Below are 17696 nucleotides of genomic sequence, written 5' to 3'. Positions count from 1 at the left end.
GCCTTCTGGGCTCCCTAGGGATATGGATGGAAGCATTGCCCTGCACACTGGGGCCCTTAGAGCACGAGATGGCCACACTTGCCGCTATCCAGAATCGCCCCTGCTTTGCTGTCTGTGCTTGTACAGCCTACAGCTTCCAGATACTCTACAACATGGTCCTCGGAGCCTTTATCTTGGCTGGAAACTGTTGCCAAGGTCCAGTCTCAGTTCGTGCTTTGGGAAGGAGCAGTCCTCTACTGGGGACCCAGGAGAAGGTTGGGGAGTGACCGTGACATTACAAAGTCTAGAACATAGATGGCAAACACTTTGCTGGGATGGCCAGATCCATGTGAGCTGAGCTGACAGAGAGCTGGCCAGTGCAAGCGTGTGGGGATTTAAAATAAGCCATGAGACACAGAGCGCACACATCCGGGGTTCCCGGACAACCAAGCTTTATTAAAATTATCCCGATCTGATCGAACAGTTCCAGCAACCATGCTTTGAGGGAACCAATTAAACTCCCATGAAGGAGCAATAACATTAGATCAGTTTCTTGGCAAAACCTTATTTTTGCAGTTATTTACGATACAGCTACTTCCGCAGACGGGTGCGTTTCCCTTCTCATAAAAGGAAAATAAGAGAAAGGATCACGGGAAACTGTTTCTAGGAGAGATGTGGGAAGACACTGGTGGGCAATGTTTAAAGTGGGACCATGAAGATCAGCTGCCAAACCGTGCCCCCCTCACTGTCACCCCGGCATGTGCTAAGAATTTAAAATATGTAGATTTTAAAATTAGGAGGTAATTAATTATGTGGAAATAAAAACTGCTGCATGGAGCTCTGGTATGAAATAATCTCGCTTTGAGGGATACTTGGGCTAATATCCAGGGCCCCTGTGGAACGGGCTGACTTGGCTGATCATTCTCACCTGGGGCCTGGGGTGGGGTGGGGGACATGAGCCGGTAGACCCGGCACAGGTCGGGGGGAGTGGGACATCCATCTGGCATAGCTCAGGGACTCAGGCATTTGCACTGACTTTTCCTGGTAGAACCACCTCAGGGCTTTGAATCCTCTTGTGTCAGCGAAGCAACAAGCTCCCGGCCCACGTTTGCCCGCTTTTCGGTCTCATCTAGATTGTTCCGCAACCTCAGCTTTGCTTCCAGTCTCTGCCTCCATTCCTCTCTGAGCCTGAAAATAGAAACCAAACAGCAAGCAGAGCAACCATGTCCGTGGTGCTTGGTCTGGGGAGGCCTTCCCCGTCCTGAGGGTGTATCTGTGTGTGTGTGTGTGTGTGCGCACGTGTGCATGCATATTCAGGTTTTAAAAGGTATGCAGAGGACTTGAAATTTAAATATATGCATATCTTATATTTTATAGGTATATCTTTAGCTCTCACTTCTGCCCAGCCTCGTCTAGTCTTAATCCTTTAAACTTTTCCTTTGAGAGTGCAATGTCTTTCAAGTACAGGGAGAGGGGCGCCTGGCTGGCTCAGTGGGTAGAACACGCAACTTACTTTTGATCTTGGGGATTGGAGGTTTGAGCTTCATGGTGGGTGTAGAGATTCCTTAAAAGTGAAGGAAAAAAAAACCACACACACACAAAGTACAGGGCGGGGGGAAACCTCTGTGCATCTAGAGTTGTTTACTCAGCCAAGCTATCTTTCAAAAAAAAAGAGGTGAAATAAAGATGTCCTCAGCCATACAAAAACTGAAAGAATTCATCACCAGCAGCCTGTCCCTACAGGACAAGTTAAAGGAAATCCATCAAGCGGAGGGGGAATGACTCCAGGTAGAAATCGGAGTCTGAAGGATGGAGGGAAGGGCCCCTGAGAAGATGACTGTGTGGGTATATTAGTCATTTTCCCTCACAGCTTGACTCTCCCTAAAAGGTAGTCAGTGTCTGAAAGCAAACCTGTTAATGATGTTGTGTGGGGTTTATGACAAATGTGGAAGCAGAGCCCTCCTTTGCACAAAGGCCAGGGGATGAGCAGTGGGGGGTTGTGTGGTTAGAAGCCTCTCGTGCCCTACAGGGGACCATGCGGCACTAGAGAGCACACCGTGACAGAAACCCTAAAGCAACCCCTAAAATAACATCAGGAGATACTGTGGAAAAGCCGACAGAGGAGATGACATGAAATCAGGACAAATACTTAATTCACCCCAAAGAAGGCAGAAAAAGAAAGGAATGAAGAACAGATGAGAGAACAGGAGACAAAAATCAAGATGGCAGATCTAAACCCAATGACACCAGTTAGCGTTAACGATGTGAACCACTCGATTAAAATGCAGGATCATTAGGAGTGCTGGGTGGCTCAGTCATTAAGCATCTGCCTTTGGCTCAGGTCACGATCCTAGGGTCCTGGGATCGAGCCCCACATTGGGGTCCCAGCTCGGCGGGAAACCTGCTTCTCCCTCTCCCACTCCTCCTGCTTGTGTTCCCTCTCTTGCTGTGTCTCTCTCTGTCAAATAAACAATTAAATAAATACGTCTTAAAAAAAAAAAAAAAGCAGGATCATCAAATTGAATAAAAACCAATGTTGAGATAGATGTCACCTGCAAGAAAATCACTTTTGATATGAAGGTAGCAATAGGTGAAAATTAAAAGTGTTAGGAGTTAACTGGACACTTAGGGAGTTGGGTCCAGGGTCCCCAGCAAGAAAGCAAAAGAAGTTGGGACAGCTCAGACAAGACCACGCTAGCATCCTGTCCAGCAGCCTCTGTGGGTGTCACTTGCTAAACATCCTGAAATAAAACAACATCGGTCACTATTGCAAGGTGAGGCAGTTCGTCTCCAGATGTCAGCCCCAAAGACTTGCAACACAGGAACAATGACCCCATAGGTAGACAGGTGCATGAGCAAAGCCCTGACTGGCACAGCTTAGCAGCCAATCCACAGGGACCCACACACAGGATGCTCAAGATAGTTCCTCAAAAGAGTTTTTTAACCCCGTAGATTTGGATGCCCAAACAGCAGTCCTCCTGGGTCCCCTCCCTCTCTGGGAGCTTTATACTATGGCTCAATAAACTTTGCTTTGCTGCCCACCAGTCTTTGTCTGATCTACTCCTTCATTCTTCCAGGGCGCGTGACTAAGAACCGTGGACACTAAGGGAACAGAATGGAAATAGATTAGGATGGAAATAGATTCCATCTTAACCCCAGTCAAAGAAAGCCAAGTAGTTGTAGTCAAGCCAGACAAGGTAGATTTCAAAGGCAAGAACATTACCAGAGAGAAAGAGGTTTTTTTTTGTTTGTTTGTTTTTGTTTTTGTTTTTTTTTTTGCAGTAAGGGGTCAATTTTTCAAGAGGATATAACAATCCTAAGTGTTTGTAATAAAGCAGAGCTTCAAAATACATGGAGTGAAATGAGACAGAGCTGTAAGAGAGAAACAGACAAATCTGCCATTAAGGCTGAAGATTTCCATAACCATTTTCCAGCTGTTGAGAGAACAAGCAAGACATCAGTCAGGCCATGGAGCACTTGAACAACAATATTGACCGCCCGATCCCGTCGGATGGAGGGCAAGGACTCTCCAATAGCCCTTTCTTCTTAGTGTCTGTGGTAAAAGTAATTGGGAGAAACCAAGGCACAGGGAGATCTGTCACCCTGGCATTCTGCCTCTGCTGCCTTTAATCCTGGACTAAGTGGCCGAACTGAGGATGCAGGAGAACAGACCGTAGGCGTGTTTTCCTGTCCCTGCCTGGCAACCACCTAATGAGCTGGGACAGTCTTTTCCATTTTGTGCAGGGACAAGGCGGATTAGAGGGTGAGAGCAGAGACCCTCCGGAGGGGGGTGCATGGTTCAAATGGGAAGGGGAAAAGCAGAAAGCTTATTTCCTGCGGTCTTGTGTCAAGTGCATGGACGGAACACTGTGCACATATATTTTCATATTTTTAATGAACTGAGGTTTGTTTCGGAGCTGATTTGCTCTCCCCTCGGCATGTACCGCGCTTTCTGCATCTTCTTCAAACAGCTCTCCTGCACCTGAGACCTTCTGTGTGTTCCCGGGGGGGGGGGGGAATGGGGGGTGGGACGCAAGGCTATGCGCGGTGGGGAGGCACACCTATGGGCAGCGTGGGTGGCATGCTGAGCGGCCTGGCCTGGGGAAGGGAGAGAGCAGGGACCACAGAAATGACTAACTGTCCATCCACCTCAGTTTCTTAGAGAATCCCTGGAGGATACTCCCTAACACGACCCTCCGGCAGCTAGGACAGCCTGCTTCTCCTCCTCGCCTGGGGCCAGGAATATGGCCAAGCAGGTTTCCACGTGTGGAAGAGGCTGGTTCCTGTCTAGGGCTCAGGAGGGAGTTTGGAAGGCAACTGTGAGTTTCAGTGGTGCGAACTGGTGCGTATCATCAGCCCAGCAAGCATGCTCAGGTGGAGTCATGGCCCCGCTGTCAGGCAGCACACAGCTGTCCCACCACCTGTAGAGCACTGCTCTACAGGGGGCAGACTGGCATGTGGCCGGCTCAGGGATGGGCATTAGAGGGGTGACAGCTCATGGGCCTCCCTCAGAGAACCCTGCGGGGGCCTCCTGTGTCTTCACCCAAATGAGCACTAAGCATCGATCACTCTCTCTTTTGCTTGGCTGCTTTTCATGGACACATCTGCTAACCTGTTCCCCAAATTTAGTGTAACCCTCATGCCCTAGAAACAGGGACAGAGAGGAGAGATTTTTCCATTTACAAAGATATGCATGGAAGTGTCCATTTGTTAAAGTGCAAGAATGATTAAAATTATTGCCCACAACCAGAGGTGGTGGCAGGAACATATGTAAGGAAAATAGAAATAATTATGCCCTCTAAGACGCCAGTCTGGCATTCTTCCAGGGAAATCTGTTTTGTTCTTAAAAAAGAAAATAAAACAAAGGTGGTGATGCGTTTGTGGTGGGGACATTGATGGTGGTGAGGTTGTGTGCGGGGGAGAGGGGGATCTATGCGAATTCTACTTTCTGCTTAATTTTGCTGTGTACCTAAAACTGCCTTAAAAAGTAAAGTCTATTTTTATTTTTTAAAAGATTTTATTTATTTATTATATAGAGAGAGCACCCACGTGCATGAATGGGGGGTAGGGGCAGAGGGAGAGGGAGAATCTTAAGCAGACTCCCACCAGGGCTCCATTCCACGACCCTGAGATCATGACCTGAGTTGACATCAAGAGGCGGATGCTTAATGGACTGAGCCACCCTGACGCCCCCAAAATAAAGTATATTTAAAAAAACTAATTTGAAAAAAAAGTAGACAAAGGAGCCACATACTTTCTCAGGGCACTTCTTCCCAGGCGATACTCCTCGTATTCCCGGTAGTAGGTCTGCTTGCCAATCTCCCGCTCCCAGAAGCGCTTGAGTTCGTGACAGGTGTTCCCGCAGAAGACCTCCCGGCGGACGTACTGATTGTTCATCCCCTGGAAAAGGAGATGTTAGTGGAACCCCGGTGGAACACGCTCCCACAGACTCTGGAGGGCAGAGAGTCTGTGGACCCAGACCTAGCCACTATTGGAAGGGGACCCTGGCCAGCCGCCGAGCCTCACCTGGGGGATGACGTCACGGCCTCACCGCCTGTTGCCAAGATACAGTGATGTGAATGCCCACGCTCCCTGGCAATACCTCTGACCTTCCTTCCTCCTCCCTTTCTCCCCTTTGAGAAGCATAAGCCGTCTCGGCCTCCTAACAGCAGGTGATGCGCGCCAGGCATAGGGTGCGTGGTCTGTTTCATTATCTCAGCATCCCCGCGAGTAGGCGTTCCTGTCCTCGTGTTAGTGGTGAGACGTGAGAGGAGTTACAGGACCTGCCTGTGGTTCCGCGATGCAGAAGGCAGGCCACACACTTATGTTTGAATGTTTTCTTGAGCCCTTCGCGGATCAAAGTGATCCCCGTGTCTGACGCCCTGGGAGCAAGCAGATTTGGGGTGCGCACATGCGTGCACGCGCTCTTATATGGGGCTCTACCTGTTAGACACTCCAGAATGCTCGCCGTTCTACACGAAGAAACCCTGCCCAGCTCCCAGACCTCAGTGAGGCCAGCGGACAGGCCAGAAGCAGGGACTGGAAGGGCGAAGGGGGAAGGGGGAGGAGCAGCCGGCTATTGGAAATGTCCAGGGAGAAGCAGCGACCAGGCAGTGGAGGCCAGGTTAATGGAAAGTGGATGTGTTCGGGAGGCATCTTGGGCGTGGCCAAGTCCACCCACCAGATGCAGGTGAGGGGCTGCCTGACACTTGAATACCTGTGCACAGATGGGAAACAGGGGAGGGGTCTTGAGCAGTGCTGGGCAGTTTGAACTGCCTGGGTGCTAATATTGTGTGTGGGGGGGAGGGATACTGAGGGGACATCTGGACCCAGAGTCTGGCACTCAGTCTAGGGGTCTAGACCATAGCTCGAGGTAGAGATCAATGGGGATGCTGGAACACGGCGGATGGAGAGGGCTTCAAGCCAGATATTGACTCTGGACCTGTTTGTCCATTCACTGGACACCTTCTGTTTGTCGATAAATTCTCCAAGCCTCAGTTTCTCAGCTTTAACATTTCTCTGAAGGGATGCATGGGCGGCTCTGTCTGTTAAGCGTCTGCCTTGGGCTCAGGTCTTGATCCTGGGGTCCTGGGATCGAGCTCCGCATTAGGCTCCCTGCTCAGTGGAGTCTGCTTCTCCCCCTCCCTCTGCCTATTCCCTGGGCTGGTGCTCTTTCTCTCTCACTCACTCTCAAATAAATCAATAAAATCTTTAGAAAAATTTCTCTGAAGATGAAATTTGATCATAAATGTGAAACTATTTAGCAATGTATAAATTTCTGAATAAATATAACATGTCATTTGTAAACCTCAAATTGTACAGGGCATAATATTATAATTAACAGTGAGTAATAATAACCTCGCCCAACTTTCTGTAGAGTTGAAATAATTCCACTTCTCTTTCCTGCTGGATCAGTGGCTGTTGACCTTGGCTGCCGGCTGGAATCTCTCAGGGAGCTTTGTGAAAACCTGACACCCAGGCTTCATAGCGGCCTGCCATGTGGCCTGGGCATCCGGGTTTTTGAAAGTTCCCCGTGTAGCCAAGGTGAGAACTGCCATCTTGGATTGTGTCCTCTTGTGCAGTAGTCACGTCTGTGTCCAGTGTTGGTTCCAAGGTAGCTGAGGTGGTGAGGACTGAGCATAGAGGCATAGAGATGTCACAGCCATCTTTGCAAATTAGGCACTGTTTTCCCATTTTGCAGGTAAGAAAACTGAGGCTTGGAAGTAGTAGTTTGACTTTTTCAAGTCATTCAGACGGTAAGTGGGGCAGCGTCACACTCAGAGCCCAGGCTCCATCCCCTGCCCCCAACTGTTCCCCACGAAGGAGGTGAGTGATTTTCTTACCTCCTGGAAGGGCTCAGTGATCTCATATGTTCCTGGCAAAACTGGAGAGAGCTCATTGATGGCAGCCAGCCCCCCAGCACAGAGCAGAATTTTTCGGAAATGAGGATTTTTCCTGTTTTATTTCAATGTTGGGCGTGTCGCGGGGTTCAATAATTATCTGTTGAATTGAATAAATTCCCCCTTCTGCTGGGGGGATTTATTATCTCTCTCCGGAAGGGTTGGCCTGGGAGTTTGTGGGGTCCCTTTGCAATGCTGCAGACATTGAGGGAAAATTGTGTAGGGAAAGTGGGAGGGGCTGTCCCCTGTCACCTTGCCTGCCCACTGGGCCTGGAGGACCTGGCAGGATGCTGTAGGGCTGTTTCTCTGGGGATTGGGAGGTGGAGGGGTGGGGGAGGGCAAAAGAAAGAATTCTCTGATCCTGATCATTTTGAGTTGACCTGACGCTTCTGGCATTCAGGAGGGAGTCACTTTGGGGAGGTAAATGCTCTTTAGATTTTTGTGTACCCCCCAAATTTTGAGGGCTAATTTTACTCTGAAGGTTTTTTTCATTTATTTAGGAAAATAGAACCCCGAGCCTGAACACGGACTGTGTTCAATGTCGGGCACTTTACAACCGCTCGCCTGGATACCCTAGCTGTGTTTGGGTCTGGGAGGGTGCCAGAGCTACGGATGTAGGATACAGGTGAAGAGAATTGTTGAAAACAAGGGAGGCCCCCCACCAAGCGCATGAGCACATCAAGGCTGGTTGGTGGCATGTGGACAACAAGCTGTGGAAACCACTCACACTCCGTCTGCTCCAGGCCCCTTTTGGGCTGAGCTTCTGGGGCCCCAGGCCAGGAGAGAGTCACTAAGAGCAGAATCACAGACCCAGCGCCCAGGGCGAGGCGCGCATCACAGGGGAGTGAGACACCTGTGCCCAGCAGGGAGCCCGTTCCCCCTCCACCGTTGAGCATCAGAACACTTTCTCTTGGGCCCTGCTGGCCAGAGGAAAGAAGAGTTTGGGAAAAATTGGGCCCATTTGCAGCCCTGAATGTAATGTACTCTATACCCCTTTCACAGATGCGGACCCACCCTGTGCCCCGGGGAAGGGCTGGCCTCCCAAACCGGCTGCTAATGCCCACTGGACTTCCCAGCCCTCCTCAGAGCGCCCTGCCCTCTCCAGCTCTCTCTCTGTCTCTCTCTCTTTGCTACAGAGAGACTCAGGGTCTGTTTGGGCCTCTCCCTTCCCCAAGCCACACCCTGTGCCTGGTTTGCGGCTCTTCCGTCGTCCTGTCCTGACAGCTCCTGGAATCGGATATTTCAAGAAATCTCATCTTGCCTGTAGCAGCTATTGCAGACACGCCTGCCAGCCGGCGTACGGTGGCGAGCTCCTGGCTCACTCTGGGGACCCAGAGTCACGTCACAACAAGCAGGAGGGTAAGAGAGAGGAGCTCGGGCACCCTACCGGGGTCACCCAGAACTCTGGGATTCTCTTTAGTGTGTTCCGCAGCTCAGTTTTGTCATCTGTGAAATGGGGTTGTTATGAAGATTCAATCAGATCATGTTCATGGAAATGCCTAACGCAAATGTGTGTCCAACCTCACACCCTGTTGCTGGATGCTGGTGAACCCAGTCCTGGCCCCTCCGATTTTCTCAGACTGTGGTCTGGCACAGGGACATCACTAGCCGCAGCTAATAGACTATAATTGCCAACCCTAAATTAAGTGTCACTTTTCCTTATTTGTATATAATATTGAATGTTTGGCTTCTTGAGTCTGTGGCTGAGGTTCATTAAGCTTTGTCTCCGGTCTGCTGGGCACTATTTAGGAACACTTAGATGGGGGTGCCTGCGTGGCTCAGTGGGTTAAATCCTCTGCCTTCAGCTCAGGTCATGATCCCAGGGTCCTGGGATCAAGCCCCGCATCAGGCTCTCTGCTCAGCAGGAGCCTGCTTCCTCCTCTCTCTCTCTCTCTGCCTATTTGTGATCTCTGTCTGTCAAATAAGTAAATAAAATCTTAAAAAAAAAAAAAAAAAAGAAACACTTAGATGACAAGGCCGAAGATTTTCAGGTTTTGGGATTGGACAGTGTCCTATACAGCATCATACTCAGTGGAGAATTTGATAAAAGCTTTTCCTTCTTCTTCTTCTTCTTTTTTTAAATGAAAGCTTCTGATTGGTGTCATTCTTTTTTTTTTATTTTTTAAAGATTTATTTATTTCAGAGAGAGAGAGCACACAAGTGGGAGTGGCAGAGGGAGGGCGAGAGAAAATCTCAAGCAGATGTTGCACTGAGCAGGGAGCCTGACTTGGCTCTTGATCCCATGACCCATGAGATCAGGACCTGAGCTGAGACTGAGAATCGGACGTCGAACAGACAGAGCCACCCAGGCGCCCCTGAGTGGTGTCTTTCTTCTATCCGTTCGCCTCTGATACCTCAGAGATGAGCCTCACCACGCCCATTCATTGGGAGGTGCCCACATGTGTGAGAAGGAAGATGTGTGTTTTCCCAAGGGGCTGCAGAGTTCCCAGTGGGGTGAAGACCGGAGCCTGTCTCCACTCCCATCTCCCCCGTGCTTGTTTACAACCTAACCAGCTGTTTTGCTGGAAAATGCAGGTGGCACCATGGTAAAAACAAGCAAGATCTACTCTAAGAAAAAGTGTATTTTACTGTTCGACAAATTACCTCATCTTCTTACCAACCTCTTCCAGTCATTGTCCCCAGTATGACCAGAAGTGGTAGTAGCTGCTGTCCCCAGTGGGGTAGCATCAAGGAAACAAAATTAATGACAACTTTTAGGAAAACACAGAAGTACAAGAGGAAAGGGGGCGTGTTAAAGATATCTGGGATTCCTAGAAGTGCCTGGATGGTTCAGTAGTTTCAGCCGTCAGCTCTTGGTTTTGGCCCAGGTTGTGATATCAGGATTGTGAGCTCGAGCCCCACGTCAGGCTCTGCACCCAGCAAGGAGTCTGCCTGAGATTCTCTTTTTCTCCTTCTGCCCCCTTTTCCACATTTCTCTCTCTCTCAAATAAATAAAATTTTAAAAGATTTTATTTATTTATTTGACAGAAAGAGAGACAGAGAGTGTGAGAGAGAGCACGAGCAGGGGGAGATGCAGAGGGAGAGGGAGACCCACACTCCTCAACGAGCAGGGAGCCCGATGCAGGACTTGATCCTAGGATGCTGAGACCATGATCTGAGCCAGAGGCAGGCGTTTAACCATCTGAGACATCCAGACGCCCCTAAAATAAATAAAATTAAAAAAAAAGATATATGGGACTTCTAAGCCCCCAGTCCCCCAGGGCTGATATCAGCTAATACAGACTTCTTTCCAGGTGACTTTAGGTGTAACAGGAGGTGAGCAGAGCAGACTCATGAGACAGCACTACCGGTGACAGGAGCTGGGAGGGGGGGTGGGGCACAGGAGGAGTCACCTGACCCGTCTCAGGGGAAGGGACCTGCAGGATGAATGGGTGGGTGCTCCCCAGGGGTAAGGAAGCAGAGACACTGCAGGGGCCTCTGATTTGAGGCCTGCAGAAGCAGAGGGGGTAGCCTGGGGTAGGGGCGGAGGAGGGCACTGACTGCAAAGGGGGTGCAGGGACTTTCTAAGGTCATGGAAATGTTGTATATCCCGTTTCAAGAGACGTTTTGCCAAAACGAATTAAACTGTACATGGAAATATGGTGAATTTTATTCACATAAGTGATATCTCCATAAAAGCAGAGAAGAATTGTCTTCTGTCTTTGGGCTAGAGAGAGAGTCATCCAAGTCCCCTCGTTCTAAGCCCTCGGGAGACTCTGCCAGCCCCTTGGTGTGGGGTTAGCCCATTCCTCCACAGGTAACAGGTGTTTCTGTGAACAGTGGTGTTTCGGGTCCCTGGCTTCTAAAATGAAGACAATTACTCTACTTGGCAGAATCGTGACAAAGAAGATGTCAATAGTTGGAAAGCCCTTTGTAAACAAGGAGATTGTCCTTGATAAACAAATGGTTCTGTTCTCTCCATCTCTCTGACCAAGAACACCAGCCACTAGTGTCCTCCCATCGAGAGAATCAATAGCACAGCTTCCAGCCCATGGTCACCAACTGGGAAAAGCCATAACCTCCGTGACAATGAGGAACTCAACTTCACAAAAGCTATTAGTGCTTAAAGAGCACAGCAGCGCAGACCACGTTCACAGCAGGTCACTTAGACAGACAGGGTTGAAGTTTGACCATCTGTGAGGTTTCTGTGCTGCACAAAGGGCTATTACTGAGTCCACAAACCAGAGGCACACTTGTCCCTTGTGAGCCCTGATGTCATGGAAACCATCTAATTTTCCAGCTCTTAGGCTACTCAGAGGATTAAACCCAAGTTGAGGAATGTGAGGGTTTTTTTTGTTTTGTTTTAAGGAATTTTGGCTTAGACTGATCATTCCTTGACTCTCAGCTGGAGTGGCTCATTATACACCAGCCGACCCCATGTGCCACCAGTCTTGCACATCCAACACCTTGTAAAAGCGGCCATTTTGTGATGATTTTTCACAACATTCCAAAAAGCTTCATGGAGATGATGGCTTGAAATAGAACAGAGGGTTCCAGTTCCAGATAAATGGAGGAAGCATATGGCACACTCTACCCCCTGTCTCTCCAAAGAAGGCAGCTCCAAAGACTGGACCCAGGCAAACGGCGACTGATTGAGGACTCCAAAAAAGGAAACAGTCACGGGTGGGTTGGAGAAGACCAAAATTCCCATCACCACTGTGTGGTGTGCTGAGTTTCCCATTTTTACTCTGGGATCCCCAGTTCAGACCCAAAGCAGTAGGGGACCCAGAAGCGGCACCCAGCCAGAGAGAGCTCCATGTCCCCTGACTCAAGGGAGAAAGGAGAGTCATAATGTTCAGGGAACAAGGGAAATCACGTGCTTTTCCTTTTTCTACTGTCTCTGGTCTCTAGGAAGTTCGGACTTTAGGGAGGCTCAGCAATGGAATTGACCCCATGGCCGCAGCAGCTCAGCTGCACAGACACAAAATCCCCAGGGCAGCACAACTTGCTCTGCAAGGAGGGGCTGTGGTCTTCCTCTCTCCACTGCTTTCCTTCTCTCAGTATCCCTGCACTTGACCCCAGATGTGAATGCAGCACCAGAAGCACTCAGCAGACCAGGAAACCAAAGCCCTGGTTTCTGGCCAAAGGACTGCAAAGGGGAGTCCAGGGAACCGGAAATAACAGGGATAGATACCACGGAAGGGGCGGACCTTGGGAATGAGACCGCTAGAAGTTGCTAATGCCTAAGCTGGCCTCTGGGATGCACATGCATGGACCTGACCCAGACAGGGAACTAGCAGAGAGAAAATTGTTACAGATCTAGAAAAAATTGAATAGCATCACCAGCCAGCTAGATCTAAGTGTAATTTATAAATCTCTCCACCCAATGATGGCAGAAGACAGATTCCTTTCTAGTGCACCTGAAGCACATCACGGAAAAAATTCCTAGAACTAATTCCTAGCAAGGGTGAAGGATGTGAGAGCAATACATAAAAATCAGTGGAAGTTAGCAATGAACAACTGAAAACTGAGATTAAAAACACAACACCGTTTACGATAACTCCAAGTGAAATATTGAGGTACCTACGTAGCACAACATACAAAATATGTTTGCCAAAAACTGCAAAATGCTGGGGTGCCTGGGTGGCTCAGTGGGTTAAGCCTCTGCCTTTGTCTCAGGTCATGATCCTGGGTTCCTGGGATCGAGCCCCACATCGGACTCTCTTCTCAGGAGGAAGCCTGCTTCCTCCTCTCTCACTCTCTCTGCCTACTTGAGATCTCTGTCTGTCAAATAAATAAATAAAAATCTTTAAAGAAAATCACTGGCCCTATCAAGTGCTGGAGAGGATGGGTGTGGAGCAACTAGAAGGCTCATACTCTGCTGCTGGAGATGCGGAATACAGGTATTAATCCAGAAAGCAGTTTGGCACTTTCTTACGAAGTTAAACATACATAGCAATCCCACTCCCAGGTATTTTGCCTGGAGAAAGGCAACTCGTGTTCCAGCGGAAATCTGCGCACCTGTACACAGTTCTATTTGTAACTGTAAAACTGTAAAATTTCTATTTGTAACTGTAAAAAAGCGGAAACAGCGTTAATAGCCCTTCAGGGAATGGATGGGTAAGAACTGGCAGACATCCACACAATGGAATTCTGTGGGGCAATAAAAAGGAACAAGCTATTGATACATTCAGTAACTTGGATGACTCTCAAAGGCATCCTGCTGAGTGGAAAAGAGCCAATCTCAGCAGACTATACATTCTCTATGATTCCATTTATAGGACATTCTTGGAGAGACAAAACTATAGTTGCCTGCGGTTAGTGGGAGAAAGTGAGGACAACCACAGAGGCTCGGCACCGGTGGAATTGTTCTGTATCCTGATTGTGATGGTAGCTACACAGAACTGTCCTTTTGATAAATTTCATAGAACCCAGTATGTGCATGAGAGCCCCTTTTTTTTTGCTGTATGTTCAGGTAAAAATACAAATTTTAAAATAGGACAGACTTGTCTTTAGTGAAACATACCTTGACGTTTTGCTGATTGGGTAAGATTCAGTCATTGATTATTTAAAGATTATTTGGGGCACATGGATGGCTCAGGTGTTAAGCGCCTGCCTTCAGCTCAGGTCATAATCCCAGGGTCCTGGGATCTAGCCCTGCATCAGGGGCTTCCTGCTCATCGGGGAGACTGCTTCTCCTTCTCACACTCCCCCTGCTTGTGTTCCCTTTCTCCCTCCCTCTCTCTCTGCCAAATAAATAAATAAAATCTTAATAAAAAGTAAAGATTATTTACTGTCCCCAAAACAACCCTGAACCCTGATACTCAGTTGTCCCATGAGCCAGCATGGGCATCACCTAGAGATTATTGCAAGCATAGAATTTATCAAGACAGAATCTGAATCAAAAACTGCATTTTAGGGGTGCCTGGGTGGCTCAGTGGGTTAAAGCCTCTCCCTTCGGCTTAGGTCATGATCTCTGGGTCCTGGGATCGAGCCCTGCATCGGGATCTCTGCTTGGCGGGGAGCCTGCTTCCCCCCTCTCTCTGCCTGCCTCTCTGCCTACTTGTGACCTCTCTCTCTCTGTGAAATAAATAAATAAAATCTTTAAACAAACAAACAAACTCCTGCATTTTTACCTAACCCCTAGATGATTCACACGCGTATTAAAGTTTAAGAAGCTCTGCTTTAGAATCCCAAAGCCCCTTGAACATCAGCCCTCTGAGAAGCCCTCCAGGTGGCTGAGCATCTCTGTTTAAACATTACCGGAAGGTATCGTTTCTGGGGGTTGTGCATCTCTTCCTCAATAGGCACTGTTCTTCTTTCTAGTATTTCATCATATCAGAGTCATGTTAAGTGAACCCTGGCACCTATTTCTGGCTTTCTCACGGAGGTTAGCTCATTTTGAAGACATCATTTCAATATACATATATCAGGTATGGAAAAGCCCCACTAAGATTTCTAAGTCATTCCCAAGCAGATGCGAAGTAGGGGGGCTTGGAGGGAAAGATGCATCCCAGGGACTGAAAAAGACAGGCTCTTACAAAGACTATGTCCATTTCACTCGACCTGGGAAGGGCAAGATAAAACATCCATCCCAGGCACACTCAAGTTCAACACCCTGTACCTTGGAGATGAATCCGCTGTGGTCTCCAGCAGGTAGAAGGAGGGTGAGAATTGCAGCTCTAGGGCTTACAGAGGCTATGGCCTGGTCCTGAAACCTCCAGGCCCCAACCCTTTATATGCAGAGAGGAGGAGTTACAGAAAGGACTCAACCTTTCAAGGTTACATACTCCAGATTAGTAGCAGAGTCACAGAGGTCTCATTCCAGGGGACACAGTGGCCTCCTTCCTGGTGGAAAATAGCCCTTCTCCCCGGCTCCCCCTACCCACCCCAGGGCAGGCGAGCTTCTGTTCTGGCAGGCCCTGCAGGGACCATGACTTGGCTGGAAGCAGAGTGAGGGTTCAGAACATGTTCTGGATTATCCAGGAGCTCAGAGCTGCCAGGCATCAGGCAAAGCCGCCCTCCACCCTGCAGAGGATAAAAGAACCTGGGATGGTGTGACAAGTCACATTCAGAGGTCGCTTTACAGGATGACTTAGAGAGGCGTGTTGTCCTTCAGAGCTGCTAATCTGCTGATGGAGCCTGGTGACGACCTTTTACGGTCTGTTTGGTTTCCCTCCTGGGAGAGCAGAAACTGGCCACCGGTGACTGACTCTGGGTAAAGGGCACCACACTGGACAGACTCCTCAGTTGAAAAGGACCTTCACGCCACCTCAAGTGGTGTCCTTGCGTGAAACATCTGTAATAGTCCCTGCCTGGGAACAGGGTCAGGTCATTATCCAACTCCGATAGGTCACTGAGAAGCACGCTTATAATTCAGTAACCCGAGTCTCGGTGTCAGAACTCAGCTCTTTGCTGTGGATCTTCGCAAAGTAAAGGCAGGTGGGATCACTGACGTTGAATTTGCGAGCTATTTCAGGAAGACTTTCTCTCCGCCTGGTTGAGAAATGCCTGGTTGGGGAGAGAGAAGGAGGGAGACCAGGAAGCTACCCTTCAAAGCACCACGTCACCACAATGTCACGAGAGCAACATTTAAAAGATAAAAGGCCCCATTTTACTTTCTGCTGGTAAGTGTATTATGCAAGCGGAGAGGATAGGATAACAAAGCTAGTGAAATATTTCTACTGCACGTTTTTAAATATCCTCTTGCCCCTTCGCCAAAAAAAAAAAAAAAAAAAACCACAGTGGAAAGATTATCTTTTTTTTTTTTAAAGATTTATTTATTTGTTTATTTGACAGACAGAGATCGCAAGTAGACAGAGAGGCACGCAGAAAGAGAGAGAGAGAGAGTGAAGCAGGCTCCCTGCTGAGCAGAGAGCCCGATGCGGGACTCGATCCCAGGACCCTGAGATCATGACCTGAGCCAAAGGCAGCGTCTTAACCCACTGAGCCACCCAGGTGCCCTAGAAAGATTATCTTGAAGGATTTTTTTTTTTTAAAGATTTTATTTATTTATTTGACAGAGAGAAATCACAAGTAGATGGAGAGGCAGGCAGAGAGAGAGAGAGAGGGAAGCAGGCTCCCTGCTGAGCAGAGAGCCCGATGCGGGACTCGATCCCAGGACCCTGAGATCATGACCCGAGCCGAAGGCAGCGGCTTAACCCACTGAGCCACCCAGGCGCCCTTGAAGGATTTTTTTAAAAGAAGATTTTATTTATTTATTTGACAGAGAGAGCACAAATAGGCAGAGCAGTGGAGGGAGAGGGAGAAGCCGGCTCCCCACTGAACAGGAAGATGTGGGGCTCGATCCCAGGACCCTGGGATCATGACCTGAGCTGAAGGCAGGCGCTTAACAACTGAGCCACCCAGGTGCCCCTTGAAGGATTTTGTTTTGTTTTGTTTTGTTTTGTTTTTCACTGCTGAATGCTAACAAAGCCTTTCTGGTTATCTGGGTTCCCTCAAACTTTATTGAAGCCATTAGCATGTCCTTTCAGAAGAAAACTTAGTAAGGGTCTGAGTGTTGCTGTCCTTACCGCTGGGCTCACAGCAATCTGAAAACTGATTTAATCCCCTAGCATGGAACATGGGAGTGTCCGTATTTTGCTTACTTCAAAGAACAGACATTTGTGATTTTCCCAATTCAACCGAACTATGAATTGACAACCTTCTGAATTTCCAAGCTTTCGTTCTGTGTTTGTAATTTATTTAATGGGGAAAACTCCTCCTAGTGGGAATCCTTCCCAGTCAGATTCCTCATTCAAGTGAAAGCAGGTATCTTATGACAATGAGGGTGTGCCCAGGATCCATGCCATCACGTACAGACTTTCTCTGGGAAGTATGAGATGACTTCAGAGACAGAAAGAAACTTGTCTTTGGCGAGTAAGGGGGGGGGGGCTGATTCTGGCCATGTGTGCATTTGGAACCAAGGTCACTCACTTGGACCTGCTGACCTGTTGTTGACGTTTTTTTCTTATGTTTTAGGGTGTATGGTCATGTGGGAAAGAAAGAGCGCGATTTAAGGCCAGGTCTTTTCTGCTCTAATACCAGTATTATTCATAGTATAGGCTAAGAAATATTTGAAGTTGTCTTTAAGAAAGCTCACAGCATAGAAGGGGACTGGGGACAACAGGGCACAATTATTTTCCCAATTCAGCATATTTTTATTTTTTTTTAATGTTTGCAAAAATATTCAATAAATTTTAAAATTTAAATTTGCATATATTTTACTTACTTATATTTTACTTAGTATCTTCTTTTTCACTTGTCTTGCTTTCTTTCTAAAACTTTTTTGTTTTGCAATAATCTCAGGCATAATAGAATAGCACAGAGGTCTCGCCTATGCTTCACCAAGATCGACCAAATGTTAATTTCGCTACA

The 17696-nt window shown here is 48.2% G+C and overlaps 1 protein-coding gene across 1 annotated transcript; it reads right to left on the bottom strand.

Annotated features, from left to right (window-relative positions):
• Positions 1–400: 400 nt before the first annotated feature.
• On the bottom strand, positions 401–15045 carry FAM240A (family with sequence similarity 240 member A). The gene is made up of 3 exons (XM_059160706.1): positions 14944–15045; positions 5234–5379; positions 401–1167 (listed from the first exon to the last, which is right to left on the bottom strand). The coding sequence occupies exons 2-3, from the start codon at positions 5374–5376 to the stop codon at positions 1035–1037; spliced, it is 276 nt and encodes a 91-aa protein (XP_059016689.1). The 5' UTR covers positions 5377–5379; positions 14944–15045; the 3' UTR covers positions 401–1034.
• Positions 15046–17696: the final 2651 nt, after the last annotated feature.

Source organism: Mustela lutreola, chromosome 2 (assembly GCF_030435805.1).
Source record: "Mustela lutreola isolate mMusLut2 chromosome 2, mMusLut2.pri, whole genome shotgun sequence".
In the NCBI taxonomy this organism is placed as follows: domain Eukaryota; kingdom Metazoa; phylum Chordata; class Mammalia; order Carnivora; family Mustelidae; genus Mustela; species Mustela lutreola.
Note: the sequence above shows the minus strand (reverse complement) of the source record. Positions and strands in the feature narration are given on the sequence as shown.

Bases quoted from the DNA above. Each gene is read 5' to 3' on its own strand.
- FAM240A (XM_059160706.1), bottom strand. From the start codon at position 5,376: ATGAACAATCAGTACGTCCGCCGGGAGGTCTTCTGCGGGAACACCTGT. The intron at 1,168-5,233 runs GTATGTGGCTCC...TTCTATTTTCAG, and splicing joins GGAAGAAGTGCCCTGAGAAA to GCTCAGAGAGGAATGGAGGC.